General features: G+C 34.1%; 2 protein-coding genes across 3 annotated transcripts; one reads left to right on the top strand and one right to left on the bottom strand.

Annotated features, from left to right (window-relative positions):
* Positions 1-1,769: 1,769 nt before the first annotated feature.
* Positions 1,770-3,122, top strand: LOC131653884 (transcription factor MYB48-like). The gene is made up of 3 exons (XM_058924207.1): positions 1,770-1,992; positions 2,101-2,230; positions 2,368-3,122. The coding sequence occupies exons 1-3, from the start codon at positions 1,875-1,877 to the stop codon at positions 2,819-2,821; spliced, it is 702 nt and encodes a 233-aa protein (XP_058780190.1). The 5' UTR covers positions 1,770-1,874; the 3' UTR covers positions 2,822-3,122.
* Positions 3,123-4,345: 1,223 nt separating this feature from the next.
* LOC131653885 (ATP synthase small subunit 6-A, mitochondrial-like) lies at positions 4,346-6,252 on the bottom strand. 2 transcript variants are annotated; one of them, XR_009299148.1, is made up of 3 exons: positions 6,062-6,158; positions 5,928-5,970; positions 4,346-4,567 (listed from the first exon to the last, which is right to left on the bottom strand). XR_009299148.1 is itself a non-coding variant. In XM_058924208.1 (2 exons), the coding sequence occupies exons 1-2, from the start codon at positions 6,180-6,182 to the stop codon at positions 5,924-5,926; spliced, it is 168 nt and encodes a 55-aa protein (XP_058780191.1). In that variant the 5' UTR covers positions 6,183-6,252. The 2 variants fall into 2 exon arrangements, 1 of the variants encoding a protein (XP_058780191.1); XM_058924208.1 differs by lacking the exon at positions 4,346-4,567 and having other exon boundaries at positions 5,924-5,970; positions 6,062-6,252.
* Positions 6,253-21,536: the final 15,284 nt, after the last annotated feature.

Genomic DNA, 21,536 nt, shown 5'->3' with positions numbered 1-21,536 from the left:
AAAACATGTAGAAAGAAACGGAAAAAATATCATATAACATATACTTTTTCACATATTACATATTAATAACATATATACAATTTTAATAAGGGAAAAAGTTAACATGTGCCCCAAGGACACAAGTTAATGAGATATTTATAGAAAAGTTTTTTTGGAACTCGTGCATTCAATGTATCGAAACTTTAAATATGTCTTTATTGTATTTAATTATATTTAACTTTTTCTAATTATAGTATCCTTAACATGTGCCCTTAGGGCACATGTTAGATGACCCTTTTAATAAATATAAAATCTAACAAAATTTATCAATAAAATTATGAATATTTAGATGGAAGTAAAGATGAAAATATGTTTGGTCAAACTGACCTACGATTAAGGGTGAAAATAGGCTAATTTAGGTTAGGTTTTAAAAAAAATCTGAGTTTGACTTACGATAAATTTAAATGAACTGAGTCTGACTTATGATTAATTATAGGGTTTTTTACGTAGCCTGACCTTTTTAAAAGTTTGGTTTGTTCTAAAAGTCTATTTAAAAATCTATTTTTTATTAAGATTTTCAATTAATCCATATTATTTAAGAAGACTTATAGAGTTATAGACCAATTTATATATGCATATATAGGCCGACCTATTTAGCTTTCTTTCTAATATATATGCATATATAGACTAACATATATAACAATTTTTTCCTAATATACATGCATAGGCCGTCATATTTAGTCTATTTTAATATATATGAAAATATAGGTCCGTCTATAAAGTTTCATAGACTTTTTTAATAGCCTAAATCTGACGTATTTAATTAAATAGGTTTTTAAAAAACTTAAGTCTGGTCTTTTTATTAAATAAGTCTAGCTTGACCTGACCATAAGCCACTGTAGACCGACCTAACATATTCTCATCCCTACTTACGACATAGATTAACCAAACATAGATCGAGTCATATTTTTTTAAATAGAAAAAGGCTAAGCTTTTTTAAAAATCTATTTGAATAAAAAAATTAGACAATAATTTTTTAAATCTATCAAATTGACTTATTTAAATAAATACAGATAAATTTATTATTATTATTATATTATAATTTTATTTTGAGATGAAACATAAAAATAAAATTTAGTTATCTTGAAATTAAAATAATTTTTTTTTAGAAACATTTGTCATAAATTTTTTTCATAAATTCTTATAAATAAATAATTTTATAAAATTTATTCTATTTCGAATAAATTAATGCAAACAAATATTTAGTCTTATTTTTTTTTAATTCATTGAAATATTAATTTAATTATTTAGTTATATAAGTTTAAATGAAATTTAATTTTAAGTAAGCTAATAAACTAATAAGAGTTTTAAAGAAACTAAACTCAGATATAAAAATAAGTCTGTTGACATGCTACAAATCAAATTAAATCATTATGTTTTAGCCCGTTTTCACATAAAAAAAAAAGGAAAAATAGAATATGTAATTTATCTAATATATTAAAAAACATAGTTTGTAATTTATAAATAGTGTGATGTTATATAAATGATCCTAATACTTATTGAAAGTTATTTTTTCTCTATAAACTTCAACACCTATATGATTATATGTCCAAGTAATATAATTATAATGGATGTCATTGTCTTCGAGAATTGTCCCATAGCAATTGATTAAAGTTGAATAAGCATGTGTAGCACTTGTACGGTTGATATGCAAAGTCACTTATTATTATGATTTTTCACAATAAAAAACCAAACATTTAAAACACTACAACTCCATATATAAATACCACCACTTCACACATAGGTTCTCCCATCCCATGTACTCAAGCACAAAAAGAAAAAGAAACCATTCTCAACATTCCACTTGAAGAAGAACTTGAAGAAGAAGAAGAAAAATGGTTCAATCTGAGGAAGTACGAAAAGGGCCATGGACAGAACAAGAAGACTTCAAATTGGTGTCATTTGTTGGATTGTTTGGAGACAGAAGATGGGACTTTATTGCTAAGGTATCAGGTTTGAAGGTGGAGGGAGACACTATCATATAGGTAATGCTTATTTTGGACATGTTAGATTGTGTAAGAAGCAACCTTTTAAGATTAACCACCTCATTTTTTGTTGTAGGTTTGAATAGAACTGGTAAGAGTTGTAGGTTAAGATGGGTTAACTATCTTCATCCTGGTCTCAAACGTGGTAAGATGACACCTCATGAAGAACGTCTCGTCCTTGAACTTCAATCCAAATGGGGAAATAGGTAACTTATTGTGTTCTCTATATAGTCTCTGGACAAATATGTGTCTGGTGTCTGCCACAGACAAATATGCGTCTGATGATGATACTAACACATGTGGTTACGATACTAACACATGTGGTTACGTTTTATATATGTAGGTGGTCGAGAATTGCTCGAAAGTTACCTGGACGAACGGATAATGAGATAAAGAATTATTGGAGAACTCACATGAGGAAGAAAGCTCAGGACAAAAAGAGAAACTCATCAGCTCCATGTATAGAACATCATGTTTCAAAAGATGCTGAAGAAACAAGTTTTTATGACACAGGAGGATCAAGAGTATCAACACAAGTCAAACAACATGAACAAGAAGAGATTTCAATGGATGATATATGGAAAGATATTGATATATCAGAAGAGAATAGTGGTCTTGAGAATGAAGAATTTTGCAATGATAATAATAATAAAAATAACAACATATCATGTTCTCTACCAATGAGTTCTTCATCATGGGAGTATAATTCCTCAAACTCACTATGGGTGATGGATGAAGAAAGCATGTTATTCCCTAAGAGTGATGACCCTTATTTTTCTTACTATGCTAATTACTAATTAGGATTCTTTTGTTTGATTGTTCATATTATCATTTTGTGTGTCACTGCCACTTGTTTTAATTTAGTCTAATTAATAATAACTTTTGTATAACATGGTTCTAGTTAGTGTGAACCAGCTGTAATAATCCCCAAGGATAGATAACATCTAGTCTTGTCAAAGTTTTAGTGCTTTTTTTACTTTATGAAGAACATCCAATAAGATAGGGAGTTGGTATGTTTGGGATTAATGTAAAATATTAAGTGCTTGTACTTTAAGTTTACATCATAAAGCTTTAATCTCGTTAACACCTCTTTACTAATACAGCTGTTTTGTTCTTTATATATGCGTGTGCTTGTCTTGATAGATCGTTCAATAAAGTTTAATCAAAACCAATATATGTATAAGATGTGCTTATCATTCTTTTAGTACTATTAAGCATAATAAGTTGTCATAAAAAGCATTAAAACAATAAAAACCCATTTATATCAATAAAACTATTTTAACCAAGAAAACAACTAAGTATGTGTTTAGGTGAACTTTTGACAGGTAAAATTAAGTCTGCAAGAGATCACAAGACAAAAATACGTGAAAAAGTTTAAGCTCCAAATTGGAACGTTGAGAAAACATAGATGCAAACAGATGTTAAATCATTGTTGAACTGGAATCAGCTTCACTGATTGATCAACCAAAAATGATCGAAACAAAATATGTTGTGCAATTGGATACTAGAGAAGTAAATGGGTTTTTAGATACTAAAATAGTTGTACATAATTTCCAGCCAATAAAAGATTTTACAAAATTTAGTGACAAGATTTGCTTGGAGAAATTTGTTCTCTAATCTCTATAACTATAGTGTTGAATTTATTAGAAGACGTTTTCTAATCTCTATAACTCCAGTGTAGAGATGGAGAATCGCTACATGAAGATTTCAAAAGAAATTTGCAAAACATTTTTCACTCTTATAAACATTCTTCAATTCAAACAAATGTTGACACCTATGATGTCTTCAATAAAAAGTCAATAGCAACAACTAATTGGAAGCATAGACACACATTTTCCAATTTTGAGATTCTCAACATTTAGTGGACACTTTCATATGGTGATGATATCATTTGGTTCATTGGTTAGTTCTCAATTTGATTTGCTAACCCATTTTTAATGAACTTTTCTAGCCACATTCATCTTAAGAACTAGAACAATTTTGAACTTCAATAGTCAAGCCCCTTTCAAATGTGTAACTTAACCCACCTGCAACTTGTCTCCTCCCGCTCTTAAATCACTATTTGTGACTGTAACAACCTCAATAAAAATGGATGAAGAGAAAGAAGAGTATTGTATGAGTAGTGGCACAAAATACTTTAGAAGTACCTTGGAATTTTAAATCATATTGCTGACTTAGAGAGTATACAAGACAAATTGAAATGGTAATGTGATTACTTTAGTTTAACTTGCTAGCATTAAAAGCACATCTCCATTAGGTTGGTTTTTGTTTAGTTCTCAAGTAAAATGACAGGGTCCAAGTCCAAAATAAAAGAAAACTCATGATATAACACACGAATCTAATCATTCATTCAGAACTGCAGAGTATATGAATTTATCAGTCACATTTAAGTAAAATCAAATTTGATAAAATGGAACATGAAGAGAGTATGTAAATTATCTCCCTTCGGTTATTTCAATTTGAAAAACTAAAGCAAGCAAAGTTCTCTTGTTACATCTATAACAGCTTGCATAACCAAGGTCATTCTTCCCTTCAGAGATCACCTGGAAACACACAAGAAAAGCATACTATTCAATTAACAGAATCCAAAACCATGTATGACAGTGATAATTAGAAATGTGATTATCAAGCTCACTGATAAAAACTGATATATGGAAAATCATTAGCGAAAAAAAAAAAACTGAAGACCTGTTTTAAGAGAGATTGCCAGTCACTCAATCAAAGTGGTTATAGTTATTAGGCCAACCCAATCTAAAGCAAAAAATAAATCAAACTATTCAATATTGGTTCCGGCATTATCTATATGATCATTATAAACCTAAATTTGTTCTGAATTATCCCAAATTGATTTCTATGAAAAATGTCAAGACAATATTAAATTAAACTATGCACTAAATACCAGTGTAGTCAATCCTGTATAGCGGCGCGGAGAGGCAGGCCCTAAAAATGGGATAACGGGATAGCATAAAACGGGATGGACAATATTTGATCAGTTCTTGGACAAATTACATGAATGTTAATGATAAACATATCAAGTGCAAAAGGAAGACCAAGTGCTAAGAGAAGCGAGGGAGGAACTTGTGATCTTTCTTTGAAATGGCTGAAGTGCAGAACCTTCGATGAAGGAAGATTAGGGTGGAGTCTCAACTCAAATTTGATTGAAATACCCATAAACCATTTTAAATTTAAGGGTTAATTTTGGTTTATCAGAGGGGGAAAGGATGGTGGAACTGAAACCGCTCCAGGCCGGGAACTGTTCAACCCCTGCTACCCACTATTTACCCTATAGCAACCGCTATAGTGTTCTGCACCGATAAGGTTCTTCCCAGAGCAGCCGGCCTCTGCTCCGCTACAGCGGGATAACGCCGCTATAGTGTTCTGCCCCGATAAGGTTCTTCCCATAGCGGGATAGCACCGCTATAGTGTTCTACAGTGATAAAGTTCTTCCCATAGTGGCCGGCCTCTGCTTCTCTATACAATAGCGGGATAGTGCCGCTATTGACTACTCTGCTAAATACTTGATTCAGTAACATGAAAGTTTCGTAACCACACCGAATATAAGTTTGAAATTATAATAAAGTTTAAGTGCCACAGTATTTCTAGATTATCATCAAGGACATAAATAGAACAAGAACTAAGAGTAAGATAATACTGAAGCATGTTCTACCATATTAACTGATTATCCAAACTCTAAAAAATTAAATAAGATGAAACAACATGGAAAACACAAAATATATAGCATAAAAACACTAGAAAAATCAAATTCGGGCAAAAAAAAAACAGAAATTATACAATCGACGAATCAAACTTTCAATTATCAGCAATTGAAAAAACGAGATCCAAATTCAAATCAAACAAAAATCAACCAACAAAAAAGCTAGGGTTTGATAAACTGAGCCTTACCTCTTGTGAGCTTGAACGAATTTCGAGTTTTTAGCATCCTCCTCTATAGATATACAAGAAAACACGAATCAGATTCATAACTAAAAAACACAAAATTCACCATTCACAAAAAAAAAAATTGAAAAAAGATATACCAGTTAGACCAAGAGAAAACTTGGTGATTATAGTTCCGGTGATAGCGAATCCAACGACAAAAGGCCAATTCTTCTTCCATTCTCGCTTGAAGAAAACTGGCCATGGATCGAATTTCCTCATTTTTCTCTGTTTCTACGCTTTCTCTCTTTTCTTCGTAGTAGATCTATTAGCGTTTCATCTGTTTATACAACAGTGTTTTTCTTTTTTGTAGCTTAAGAGCTTACTGGGCTCAAATTATTGCAAGCCAATGATACTTTTACTAGACGCACCTACTTTTAAGCTTGACACCCCCTATAATGCATATTAAAAAAAAATCTATAACCAGTGTCCTTGGGTCACTCTTTAAGTAATTAAAGTAGTAAATTTTTGTACTTAATAAAAAGTAAGTAATATAATCTAAAATTAATCATTTTATTCACAATTTTTGAACATTTTCAAATTTTTCACTAAATTTTTATATTTCTCTGCAATCACTATACTAATCACAAGTAAATTTGTTTTTTTTTTTTTAATTTTTATATGTTACTACACTTTTTTAGTATGTATGTGATACAAGGATAGTCGCATTTCTTATAAAATACGGAAAAATAGCATGTTTTCTATATAAAAAAAATTGTGTTTTTCCATATTTTACTGTACTATATATTGAAGAAAATTTTCAAAGTGGATATTACATTTATCCTAAAATATGGTTTGTTGCATTTGGTGTACTTTATTGTTTGCAAAGTTTTACATTTATAATTTTGTTTTATTTTTAAATATCTCCATTTTATTAAATTGTATAAGTTGTATTGTCTATTTTTAGTGATGACCAGTGAAATTAATTGTCGTACTATAAGTTGATTGAGTGATAGTTATATTATACGCTCAACTGACGTACATGGTGATAATTAATAAATAAGGTCATATTCAAATAAAAATTAAGGTTACTAGACTTTCTTCTACTATCTTTTAATGTAGGAGGACGAATGTTGTTATGAACTCTTTATCACATAGTAGATCTCATACTAAGATGAAGATGTTCCTAATCAGTAGGATGATGAGGATGTTCAAGTCCATGTACAACAGGATGATGATTATGTTCATGAGCATGTGCCTTAGTGTGATGATAAGGACTAGAAAGGTGACGATGGATATCAAGGGGGAGGGATTCAATGACTTTGAGACATGGTAACTTTGTAACTTTGACTTATATCGCTTTTTATAAATATCATTCTCTCTCTAAAAATATAATATAATTTTTCATTACTCTAATAAATTGCCCAAAGTCATAAAGTCATGAAATAGTAAAGTCTTAGAATCCATTCCCGGATATCAGGTGGTAGATGGGTTTCTAGGAGAACCCTCTTACAATACCATGTTGACGTAATATAGTGACCAAGTAGGAGCGAGGTTATGGCAAGGAGAATTATATATTATTATTTAAATATTTAAATATTATTATATTATATGGAATATTTGATGATTAAATTAACTATTACTCTATGATTTTGTTCATGGCTGGCCAAATGTCCAAATAGCAAAGGCTGAATTTGGGGTGTAGATTTTAATTCAATGTTCTTAGGCAGTTTTTCATTCACGATGTAAACAGAATAGTTTTCCACATCCGGGACTATTCCTAAGATAGTCTTAGGATTTATTTCTGCATTAATTTACGTTTCGGATTTAAGTCAGCCAGCATATTACAATTTCAATTTTCCGATTAATTACAGGTTCATTAACTTTTACAACAATCTACTTTCTTGCTTTTATTTTCTGCTATTTATATTTATGCTTTATCCTTCAGCTATTGTTATCATTTCCAGCTTTTACCATATTTCTTCAAACATCGCTTTAAATTATATTAAACCGCCTGTCATGTTTTTGTTTGATCGCAAAACTCAGAATTTCTTTCTGTCATTATGTTTAGCTAAATAGGTTTGAGTCCGGTGTATGAGGACCGTCGTTACCGACGGGACTCGGTAGAAAATAATAGGTGCGAACTTATGATTAAAATTCTGTTTTGGTTTTAATTTCCAAGTCTAATTTAAATAGCTTTTGTCACGAGAGTGAGAAATCAATTAAGGTTAGAGCCGGCACCGCGAGAGTGTGGGGATTGAACCGGATAGTGGAAATTAGGCAACAAATCTAAATACAACGAGAGCGCTTTAGATGCGTTTAGGATATTATTGGCTTTCAAAATATATTTCTTAGTTATCGGGCGAGCGAGAGCAAAATCTTGAGATTATGAAGTATGGCTTTAGTTAATACCGCGAGAGCGTGAGGCGGAGTCTTTAAGTTGGTATAGTCTACGGAACTAAGTTATAGTCGTAATTAGTACTCGTTTTCTATAAGTCCTTCAGGAACGCGGAAATCATATCCTGGACTCGTTTTAGTACTATTTTCAAACCTTTAGCATTTGGTACTTTTATTCCCGTTCTTACTGTTTTAATCATTAGCCTTAGCTTTACAAAGCGACGATAGATTACAGTAGGTTGACATTGGTCTCTGTGGGTTCGACAATCTTTTATATTACTTCGATATTTCCGTGCACTTGCGGACGCATCAAGTTTTTGGCGCCGTTGCCGGGGACCAACAGTCAATATTGTTATTCCTTTGTTGCACCGTATAGACTAAGGCATTCTAGTTTCAATTACTATGTATCACCCAAATTTCTTCTACAACCCCCACTCCCAATATTTCAAGGAATCACAAGAATCCTATAAATTTGACCTCGAAATACTATTGGAGAATTTCAATGCGTCACTACCTGATTCTCATCCAAACTACCTCTTCAACCACCAATCCCAACATTTCGAGGAGTTTCAAGAATCCAATAATTCCAATCTCTAAACATTCATTAAGGATTTCAATGCGACACTAACTCACCCTCTATGATAACCACACTCAATATTTTGAGGATTCGCAAGAATCCCATAAATCCAAACTTGAAATATTAATGGAAAAATTTACTGAAATATTTATGATGATGAAGCGCTTTGTGGAAATACAAAATGCGACGCTAACCCACTTTGAAAAACCGCAAGAATCCCATAATTTCAACTTCGAAGCGTCAATGGAGGATTCCAATGAGACGCTAACTCACTCTAGGTTAGAATCTATGATGGAGCACTTTGTAGAGACACAAACTGTCCAAAATGAAGAGTTTAGCAAACAAAGTCTTCAAAATAATGAAGCCCTTAGGCAACTGACCACTGTGGTTGAGTCCCTCACGACTCACAACATTGCCTTGGATACTAAAATCCCCCAGCTTGAACAAAACCCTTTAGGACCCTTCCTCGAGGAGCATGTGGATTTTGTAACAACCAGTGGTGAAAAAATTGAAAATCCTAAGGAGAGTGATAATGAGGTTGAGAAGAGTAATAATGTGGTTGAGGAGAATTCTGGCGAGAAAAGAGTGGAAATTGAGAAAAATTCACCAACACCATCCAAAAGGGAGGTTGTAAAAGAGGTCGAGAAGGAAGTGTAACACCCCTTTTCTAAACCCCAAAATATAAAAAATATAATCAGAGTAATTAAAATTCATAAGAAAAAGGGTGTCACATGTTGTTTTCACCACAATGAAAATCCAAAACAAACATACTAAACATGCATTAATCATCATGTAACACAATTTGATACCTCATGCTTTCATAAATTATGCACATCGCACGCAGAAGAATTATAACTCAAGAACATTTCAATGAATATATCCCATATTATATCCATCTACCAAACCATATAGCATAATCAACTCATATATATACATATCATATGAATTCAACATTTGGCATCATAGCCCTCAATACATATATCCAAAACATCAAGTCAAATACAACTAAATAACAATATTCAAACATAAGCATAAGTTCAAAATAGAATCCCCCCAAGTGTTACATGATCAGAGCATATGACTCGCTACCTAATCAAACAACAAACTCAGGAGCTCCTCGGCTAAATCCTCGGACAAGCTCATTACTCGTCGAAACTTGCACGATGTCACGATGCACATCAATTCAAACAGAAGGATGAGAATTCAAATTATTATAGATAAACATAATAATGGGAATTGAAAAACACAACAAGAATACATTTCACAAATTCATCACTCTTCTCAAAACATGCATTCATATACCATATATCAAGTTTCACACAAAGCAAATCACATTGATTCAAAACAATCACATAGCACACAATGTGACTCGAATGTAATAATGTGACTCAATGCATGTGGTACCATATGTGAAACCAAATTTTCACCGCTTTTCGATTCAATATCTAGAATCCAAGCCACGCTTCCAATCCGAACAAGACCAAAGCCACAATTGTGAACCCAAAGTTTCACCGCCTATGTTTCAAAGTCACCAATGTGAATCCAAAGTTTCACCGTCTATGTTTCAAAGCTAACCATTGTGAACCCAAAGTTTCACCACCTATATTTCAAAGCCAACCATGCATGCATGTACAATTATCACCAAACATATGCAATTAAGATTATCATACAATCTTAACATACCACATACCATAATAATTCACACAAATGAATTATCCACTAATTGTACACAACACACATGTCAAATAACAATCACAACAAGGTACAACAACGAGTATATATTTAATCACACTCATCATGAATATCATACCACATATCATGCCAACAATTGTCATTCATCGTTTATCAACTCATAGCACACATAACGACATTTACATGGTTTTCACACAAAAACACCATAATTAATTCATCAAGTGCTAACCAATCCTATCATATCATATAGAATATCAAATTAGCTTCCTAATGCTTCGAACGGCGCATAAAACAGAGCTACGGATCAAAAGTTATGAACATTTGAAAATTTTCAAAAACAGGACATATTCGCCCGGCGCACACATTGGCTCGCCCGGCGCTCTGTGGAAGAAAATTGCCACCCTCTCGCCCGCTAAACTCTCCTGGAGAAGGCACAAAGGCGCTCGCTCGCCCGACGAAGCAACCCGTTCGCCCGACACTCCACACCAGAAACAGAAAAATGCTGATGCGTTTTCAGCATTCCAACACCAAACCAAATTCGATTTTATCTCAACAAAATTCAATCCAACAAAAATATTATCATATATTATGGGTTCCTATTCATGTTTCTAGTTATGGGTCATCCATACAACACATTGAACATGAAAAAATCACAAATCTCATTGATTTAACATAAACCCTAACATTTTCCAAATCTATGAAATTGAGAAAGTAAGAGATCATACACAGAGCATACACATAACATTACCCAATCATATAAACCTATGATAACTTGGATTCTAACCCTTACCTCAAGTTAATCTCCTTCTACCTTCAAGAATCTCACAATCCCCTTCTCTTCTCTTCTCTCTTTTATTCTTCTTACCAAAGTTATGTTATGAAAATGACCTAACTCTCTTACTACATTTTCTCTCTAATTTGGGCTTACCTCAAATATTACCCAACATCTTTATTCCACTAATTAGGCCCAATAACATTTTATCTCATAATGTTATTAATAGTCCAATTAATCTAATTAGCACAAAACCTCAATTAAATAAATATCACACCAATTAATTAAATAAACTAAATAATCAATAAAAACACCAAATTAACTAATTAATAAAATAACTAATAAAATTGGGATGTTACAGGAAGCACCTATTGTAATTCCTCCTCCCTATACCCCACCGATTCCTTTCCCGCAAAGTTTTATGGAAGCTACGATAAACTCACAATCGAAGATGTATGTGGAGGTATTGGAAAATATCAACACCAATGCACTCTTATTTGAAGTCTTGCATACAAAGAGAAAGTTAGAGGACCATGAAGCTAGGGATATCATTACTGTTAAGAGGATAAGATTAACCTTTGAGGTTGTGGATAAAATCACTAATCCCAAACTTGAAAAGCTGATACTCATGATAGATCCAAAACCACCACCACATGTTCAAAAGAATGAACCACCCCACAGAAGAAAGAAAAGAAAAGGTGAGGATGGCTCGATAAGTGGCCATGGAAAACGACTATTACTAAAATTTCAACCGAGGAGTCGTTCTCGAGAGAACCACCATGAGTGCTTGCACTTTTAAGCCGTCGAGCTATCAACGTTAAATCAAGCGCTGCATGGGAGGCAACCCACGGGCTTTTAATTTAATGTTTTCCTTTTACTGTGTGGATTTGCAGAAAATGAAGAGACGAATCTTTTATCACGTCTCAGCTACCTTCAGGCGAAAAATCTCTAGATGACAATCTTGGAAATGAGCCAGGTGTCCACGGACATTCCTGTGAATGTCGTTGCTGGTGGTGTCACCGATATGAACAACAAAAGCAAGATCAGAGAGGATTTGGCACGTAGAGGATTTAGCATTCACACAGGTTTTATTTTTTCCTTATTCACCTTTTATCAAAACATTGAGGACAATGTTTTGTTTAAGTGTGGGGGAGGAACTTTACCGCTTTCATTTCTTGCTTTATTTATTGTTTTCTAGTTGTGTTGTCGATTCTTTATACGTGATTTTCAGTCGTCATTGCATTTTATTTATACGTGATTTTCAGTTGTCATTGAATTTCCCCGAAATTTTAAAAATTTTAACCACCAATAAATATTTTCTTTTTGAAGAATGGCGCACACACTCTGAAAGTATAGAGGTTGTCACTCTTTAGGCTTTATTAGAAATACTTTGAGATGTTTCAACAACATCGATACCGTCCTGACACCCTAAACCCCCTAATTATGTAATATCAATTTGAGTACCCATTATGCCGAGACCTTAGCCTCAGGTTTTTAAAGTAGCTCTTAAGTAATTTATATTAGCAGTCGGCACCATCTTAAGCACAAACTACGTAGGGAGTCGTTTAATATAAGTGAATGATCATGTTTTTAATAAATAAATAATTTAATTGAAAAACAACCTTCTAAGTTAGGTGACGCTCACCCGATCATTTAGCCCAACAGTTGTTACGCCTATAAGGATTTAATAATTAGCACCCACTGTTGGTTGGCCCAGAGATCACTGGTACTGGACTTGGTAGGGCGGGCTACAGTACGATCCCCCACAACCACAGTTGGGAAAAATGGGACTGCACCACTTAAAAACCAGAACCCCGTGCTAAAGAAAAAGGATCATAGTCGCTAACTGATTTCCCCTACTATGTGAGTGTACGGATAATGGGCTTAATGTGATTGCATTTGAATGAAAAAAGAGCGAAAGAAAAAATGAGTGATGTAGGTTGAGTTATAATGGCATGATTCGAATCGGTTTGTATAAGGAGAGAGTCTTTGAACATTGTGTCGTTACGGTGTCCTTGGTATTGAATACTTAGTACCTATCGATCTAACATTAGCTTAGCGGCCACGTATGATTAGGAGTTGTGTCGTGCCTTTATTTAAAAAATCGCGCTTAATCATTTCTTTTACCGTGCTGGTTAATTGCTTGAGGACAAGCAATGGTTTAAGTGTCGGAGAATTTGATAACACGAAATTATATCGTATATTTGACTTGATTCGCATGAGTTTTATTTAATTTTTATTTGTTTATGTTTTATTATGCCGGTATTTTGTCGTGTTTCAGGTATTCAATTATAAAAAATGGCTACAAAAGAAAATGAGAAGAAAAGAAGAAGGAAAGAAAGAAGAAGGAGAGAAAATGAAAGAAGAGAAAAAGAGAGGAAAAAAAAAGAAAAGAAAAAAAAAGAAGAAAAAAAATATATAAACTAGGTGGGGCGCTCACCCCTTGCTTTGGTGGCCCTCACCCTTGGCACCACGTAAGCAGAAGAAAAGAAGAAGAAAGTGGGTGACGGGCGGTCATCCCTTGGCCATGTGGCCCCCACCCCTAGGAAAAACAAGTAAGGGGCGCCCACCTCTAAGGTTTGTGGCCCCCGCCACTATGTTTTACTTCTTCTCCTTCTTTTCCTCCACGTTCAGCAACAACGACTCATTCACTTCCTCTGATTTCTCAGCAAACCATTTCCTTATATTTTCTCAAGCAACCAAGTCATAGGCTCTGATATTTTTCTCAACTAACCGATTACAATGTAATATAAATAGAAGGCAGTTGGATGAAAGGAGGTCTCTCTCTTCTTTTGGGGTGTAGATTTTAATTCAAAGTTCTTAGGCAGTTTTTCATTCACGATGTAAACGGAATAGTTTTCCACATCGGGGACTATTCCTAAGATAGTCTTAGGATTTATTTCTGCATTAATTTACGTTTTGGATTTAAGTCAGCCAGCATAATACAATTCCAGTTTTCCTATTAATTACAGGTTCATTTACTTTTACAACAATTTACTTTCTTGCTTTTATTTTCTGCTATTTATATTTATGCTTTATCCTTCTGCTATTGTTATCATTTCAAGCTTTTACCATATTTCTTCAAACATCGCTTTAAATTATATTAAACCGCATGTCATGTTTTTGTTTGATCGCAAAACCCAAAATTTCTTATTTCTTTCTGTCATTATGTTTAGCTAAATAGTTTTGAGTCCGGTGTATGAGGACCGTCGTTACCGACGGGACTCAGTAGAAAATAATATGTGCGAACTTATGATTAAAATTTTGTTTTGGTTTTAATTTCCAAGTCTAATTTAAATAGCTTTGTCATGAGAGTGAGAGGTTATTTAACACAATTTTGTCACGAGAGTGAGAAATCAATTAAGGTTAGAGTCGGCACCGCGAGAGCGTGGAGATCGAACCAGATAGTGGAAATTAGGCAACAAATCTAAATACAACGAGAGCGCTTTAGATGCGTTTAGGATATTATTGGCTTTCAAAATATATTTCTTAGTTACCGGGCGAGCGAGAGCAAAATCTTGGAATTAGGAAGTATGGCTTTAGTTAATACCGCGAGAGTGTGAGACGGAGTCTTTAAGTTGGTATATTCTACGAAACTAAGTTATAGTCATAATTAGTACCTGTTTTCTATAAGTCCTTCAGGAACACATAAATCATATCCCGGCCTCGTTTTAGTATTCTTTTCAAACCTTTAGCATTTAGTACTTTTATTCCCGTTCTTACAGTTTTAATCATTAGCCTTAGCTTTACAAAGCGACGATAGATTACAGTAGGTTGACATTGGTCTCTGTGGGTTCAACAATCTTTTATATTACTTTGATATTTCCGTGCATTTGCAGACGCATCAATATATAAAACATAATGAATCCAAAAAAACTCTCATAATACTCAATATTTCTGGTAAATTGATGCTTTTGAACAAACATGCTTTCAATCTCCATTTGAGAATTACTTACACAATGAAACTTTTTTTAGAGTGGTGATTGTACATGCCAAACACAAAATATATTAGAGACAAATAAAAAGATTAAGATATATTTCCCCCTCGTAATTTTCAGATTCCATGGATATAGCCCCTGTGCATTCCAGATTGACAGTCCAGCTGGATTTTTATTTTATTTTTTATTTTTATTTTTTAAAATTAACAAAATATACATTGGTATATGTGTTTCAATAGCTGCCCACTTACTCTCAAATTATTTTTAATTCATTGGTATGTATGTTTCATAGCTATATAAACATTAACTCTGTTGTTTAACCAAATGATGTGGGACTTGTGAAGCAACACAATAGGTATGCCTGTGTCTAAACACATTGTTGCATGTGCATTAATAACTGCCTTGAATTTCTTTTACTCCATTAATATGCTAACTGTAACACCCCTTCTAATACCCCAAATAATAATATTAAACAAGTAACTCAGAGTAAACATGCATATAAATAAGGGGCGTCACAACGACGTTTTCAAAAACTAAAAGCTCTTAAAAACTAACATTCATACATCCATAAACATACAATTCATCTAGTCATCAATATAACACATCTTACTCAACACAATTCATAAGAAATATGCATACACAACGGAAATAACAATACTCATGTATTTCATAATGATCCATGTCCTATACCATGATCATGTCACAATAATATCCAAGACGGAATCATAACATCATATCCATAATACTTGGCACTAAGGCCTCCCACAACAACAATAAACATCATACAAAATCATAAGGTAGTATCAAAGCTCTTCGGCTAAGCCACGAACAAGCAACTACTCGTCTGAACCTGCACGTTACCAATCAAGGGTAAGATTCAAACAGAAGGGTGAGAATTCAAATTATTATAGAAAACATAATAATGGGAAATGCACAATCTAAACAAGCAAACATTTCACAATTTATCACTTTTCATACCAACACGATTTTATCTCCAATATAAAGTTATCATGTTGCAATACAATTACGAATCACAATCAAGTTCACAACATCATATATCAATGATTTACATATATACGCATATATCATCCATACATACATATATATATATATATATATATATATATATATATATATATTGCATCCCACATCAAATATGTATCTTTCATATATATCACATTCACATCACATTCATATCACTTAATCACATATAACAACATTTCACACCGACATGTGCGACTCAAGTGTGACTCTATGCGATATGCATGTGGATCCCTCTGTTATCATTTCCGATCATGCCGATTGTCATTCTCTCTAGACTAGATAACCACCTCAAAGCTCCATACTCGTTAAGCTTTCAAACCCCATACTCGTTAGGTTTGGGACGAGTAAATAATCTTCACGAGATTACCCAACATTGCCACTTTCAAAGACTCATGCTTGTGTACGTGTGCAACAAAACAAGACTCATGCATTTAAGACGATCACTCTATCGCTTAAACTACACAATTACATCTTTACAACTTGCACAACATTACACAACATGACATTTCATCCAATATTAAACACCAATTAGCATTTAACAACTAATCACATAATTCATGTTTATCATATCACATAATACATTCATGAAAATTGATCATAAACAATTCATCCATAACATACATTCATAATTATATGTTACTCTCAATCAACATCATAATTACTTAAACGAGTGCGACCAATCCCATTCTATCATATAGACAATCATATAAGCTTCAGTGTGCTTCAAACGGCACGCAAAAAGGAGTTACAGATCAAAAGATATGAACATTTTAATTTCCACAAAACAGGGCATTCGCCCGGCGCTCGGTGGCAGAAATGTGGCCACTCTCTCGTCCACTACGCTCGCCCGGTGAAGGCAAGGAGGCGCTGACTCTCCCGGAGAAGAAAAACACTCGCCCGGCGAAGAAAAAAAACAACACTCGCCCGACGCTCCACACCAGAACCAAAAAATGCTGATGCGTTTTCAGCATCCCAACACCCTACCAAATTCGATTCTAACTCAACAAAACTCATTCCAACAGAAAATTATCATGTATTATAGGTTCCTATTCATGTTTCTAACTATGGGTCATACATATAACGTATTAAACATGAACAATCCACAAAATCACATTGATTTCTCATAAACCTTAACATTTATCATTTCATGAAATTGAAAGATGAAAAGATTGCATACAAAGCATACATAACATTACCCAATCATGAAATCCTATAAGAATTTGGATTCTAACCCTTACCTCTTACTCTTAATCCGCCCTCTTCAAGAAATCTACAAATCCCCCCTTCTTCTCTTCTATGTTCCTCTCCTCTTTCTATTCTTTCTAATCAAAATGATAGTAAACTCTAAAATCCTATTCCTTACTATCTTCTCTTAATTAATTGGGCTTAACCCAAGCCACTACTCTTTCTAATAATTAGGCCCACCACCTATTATATTATAATCCTACTATTAACTAAAATAGCCTCAATTAATAATAATCACCCAAATCAAATAATTATCATGCCAAATAATCATTAAATAAAACCAACAATTACTAAAATATCAAATAAACTTAACTAAATTAGGCCCATTTAGCTAATTCTCTATTATCCTACCAATTAATAATTAGCTAAATTAACATAAAAATACACAATTAAATAATTACCATACCAAGCATCAATTAAATAACACAAACAATTATTCAAACATCAAATAATCCTAATTAATTAAATATCTAATAAAAATAGGGTGTTACAACTCTCCCCCACTTAAAAGATTTTCGTCCTCAAAAATTACCTCAAACAAACAACTTCGGATACGATTCCTTCATCTTATCCTCGAGTTCCCAAGTGATATTGCCATTGGCAACTCCTCCCCATATCACTTTCACCAAAGAAATCTCTTTACCACGAAGCTTATTCACTTCTCGATCTTCAATTCGCATAGGTGATGTATCTACCGTCAAGTTATCTGTTACTTGAACATCAACTAATTGAACAACATGTGATGGATCCACAATGTACCTCCTCAATTGAGACACATGGAATACATCATGAAGATTAGAAAGAGACGGTGGCAATGCAATCCGATATGCCACTTAACATATCCTCTCTGAAATCTGATAAGGACCAATGAAATGCGGCGTCAACTTACGCGACTTCAAAGCTCTGCCAACACCCGTTATTGGCGTAACTCAAAGAAACACATGTTCATCCTTCTCAAACTCAATAGCCTTCCTCCTCTTGTCATGATAACTCTTCTGACGACTCTTAGAAGCCTTCATCTTCTCTTGAATCATCTTAATCTTATCCGTAGTCTCTTGAATCAACTCGGGTCCAACCATAACAATTTCTCCCGACTCATACCAACACAAAGGAGTTCTATACCTTCTTCCATAAAGAGCCTTAAAAGGTGCCATTCCAATACTAGAATGAAAACTGTTGTTATACGAAAACTGTTGTTAAGAGAGGGTTGAGACAGGGGGACCCCGTCTCCCCCATTATTTTTGTCTTAATCATGGAATACCTTCATAGGTGCTTGGTCAGATTACAAGAGAACCCTGAATTTCACTTTCACCCTAAGTGTGCTAGACTGAAAATCACTAATATCTACTTTGCAGATGATTTACTTTTATTCTCAAGGGTTTACTCTGTCTCTATTAGTTTGATTATGCAGGTGTTTAACCAATTCTCCAGGGCAACTGGTCTGAAGGCAAACCCTAGTAAATGTAAAGTTTACTTTGGTCGTACTAGCATGGAGGAGAAAGGAAAAATTCTGAACATAAATGGCTATGATGAAAGAGAGTTGCCTTTCAAATACTTGGGAGTTCCACTCTCAAGTCGAAGACTCAGCATTTCTCAATGTCAACCTCTTGTGGATAAAATCACGGCTCGTATTCATCATTGGACTGCCCATCTTTTAAGTGCTGCAGGCAGATGCCAATTGGTGAAAAGTGTCCTTTTCTCAGTCGCTGCTTATTGGATGCAGGTGTTCCCGCTCCCAAAGAAAGTGATACACCAAGTGGAGAGTATCTGTAGAATTTTTCTCTGGAGTGGGAAATGTTCTGGAAGCAAGAAAGCCCCAATTGCTTGGGACAGAGTTTGTGATCCAAAGAACTCTGGTGGTCTGAACATAACCTCTCTAAGTGAATGGAATCAGGCGACAATGTTGAAATTGCTTAGGAATATACATGTAAAAAAAAGATAAATTGTGGGTAAAATGGTTAGATACGTATTATGTGAAAGGCAAGGATTTCCATGAATGGTCTCCACCTCAAGACTGCTCTTGGATTTTGAAGAGGATTGTAAAGAGCAAAAGTCCTTGTCTGCAGCAAATAGACTGGCAGAACACTCTCGCAGAGGAGAAATTTGTATTAGCAAAGCACTATCATAGGCTTAAAGGAGAAAAGCAACAAATGGATTGGCACACGATATTCTTTCATAATATGGCAAGGCCTCGTGCTAAATTCCATCTCTGGATGCTCCTCGTGGGAAGATTGGCTACAAGAGATAGGCTTCAAAGATTTGGCATGAATATTACTCCTTCATGTGTTTTCTATGCTGAGATGGATTCTATGGCCCATTTGTTTTTTCAATGCAGAGTGACTCGGGAAATTTGGAAGAACATCCTGCTTTGGGTTGGCTATACGCGCATGCCCCAGGATTGGGATATTGAAAAAGAATGGCTGATTCATGAAACAAAGAAGAAAGGCTGGAAAAGAAACTTGCTGAAAATGGCACTTACTGAGACAACATATGTTATTTGGAGGTCGAGAAACGATGTGATTTTCAATGATATCCCCATGGCTCAAGACATCAGTGATCGGATAAAGCAAGTAACTCTTACTCGCTACTACCTGCATAGCACCCTTAGGACCCATATTGAACATTTAAAGATTTTCTAAGAAGCTGGTTTTTTAGTTGTTTTGCTGTAACTTTATGGACTGTCTGGATCCTTGAGATCGACTGTTTTATCTGTTTTTGTGGAATAAAGATTTATCTATTCTCCAAAAAAAATTGAAAAATAAGGTTAATGAAAAAAAACAAAAAATTTAAAAAAGTTTCACATAAGCAGCTAGAGAGAATATTTGATGTAATGTGGCAGTCAGAGGTGTATCTAAAAGAATATGAAAATTACGAGTGAGATTTAAAAAAAAAAATTACCGGAACTAAAAAAAATCTCGCTAATATTACATGAGGTTTATATATTTAATCCTATATTTTTTTTATAAACAAAAAGAATCAAACTAAAGAGCATAAGGGTTGCTTAATTCGTGGCTACAAGAAAACGGAAAAATCCAGAGGAAAAAGAAACCAATCTGAAACAATCAACAAAAACAAAAACAACCATCTAGAACATTAGTTCAAAGTCCTCCTTAGATCAATACACTAATCCACCCATGAAAGTGGAAACATAACTTTAAAATTCGAAAAAAAAACTAATCTCAAGCAAATAATTTTATCAAATCCACTCGGTCTAAAAATTAAGGTATATTAAAAAGATGAAAATTTCTTCACCCACCTCCTAACCTTCTTGCCCACCCCTGGTGAATTTACCACAATACCCCTTGTTTCGGAAGTTCATTTCCGAAAAGGTACTTTTTTTATAAAAGGTGTTTTCGGAAATGTATCTCCGAAAACGTGTTTTTTTTAATATAAAATATTGATTTCGGAGATGCATCTCCGAAATAAAGTTACTTTTCAGAAAATGTGGTGTTTTCAGATAATATTACATAAAATTAAAGTTACATATTGTTGAACACGGGTAGATGGGGATGAGTCAACATTTTGATAACGTCGTCCGCCGATCTTTGAAGTTTCGCGTCCAACTCGATCGGGCCTTTCGAAGAAAATCAGTCGAACGTTGTCCACATAACCGCTAAATCTTCGTCGTTCTTGATCTCAAAAGGTGTGAACTTAATGCCTCCCTCGTCGTTAAGCGATGGCGAGCGGTACTCGAGCTTGACAACCTTTCGATTCTCGGGATAGTGCAAAAGCGTGTTGAGCGACGGTATCAACTCTGCAAACGGCGTGTCGCGCGAGAAGCGAAATTGGAACGGCATCGGGTAGCCGGTTTCAAAGTAGACGAATGCTAGGTGGGGGTAGGTTTGTGTCATTTGTGTTTTGTGGTGTGAAGAGGATGAAGAAGAGTATGTAGTATTTATAGACTTATTGGAGCAATGATGGCCCAACAAACCTTATCCTGCCTCAGGGAACTTTTCGGAAATGAACTTCCG

The sequence above is a fragment of the Vicia villosa genome, linkage group LG2 (genome assembly GCF_029867415.1).
Source record: "Vicia villosa cultivar HV-30 ecotype Madison, WI linkage group LG2, Vvil1.0, whole genome shotgun sequence".
NCBI lineage: Eukaryota > Viridiplantae > Streptophyta > Magnoliopsida > Fabales > Fabaceae > Vicia > Vicia villosa.
This window is presented reverse-complemented; position numbering and strand designations above follow the sequence as displayed.

Bases quoted from the DNA above. Each gene is read 5' to 3' on its own strand.
- LOC131653884 (XM_058924207.1), top strand. From the start codon at position 1,875: ATGGTTCAATCTGAGGAAGTACGAAAAGGGCCATGGACAGAACAAGAA. The intron at 1,993-2,100 runs GTTTGAAGGTGG...TTTTTGTTGTAG, and splicing joins CTTTATTGCTAAGGTATCAG to GTTTGAATAGAACTGGTAAG. The intron at 2,231-2,367 runs GTAACTTATTGT...TTATATATGTAG, and splicing joins CAATCCAAATGGGGAAATAG to GTGGTCGAGAATTGCTCGAA.
- LOC131653885 (XM_058924208.1), bottom strand. From the start codon at position 6,182: ATGAGGAAATTCGATCCATGGCCAGTTTTCTTCAAGCGAGAATGGAAG. The intron at 5,971-6,061 runs GTATATCTTTTT...GTATATCTATAG, and splicing joins GTTTTCTCTTGGTCTAACTG to AGGAGGATGCTAAAAACTCG.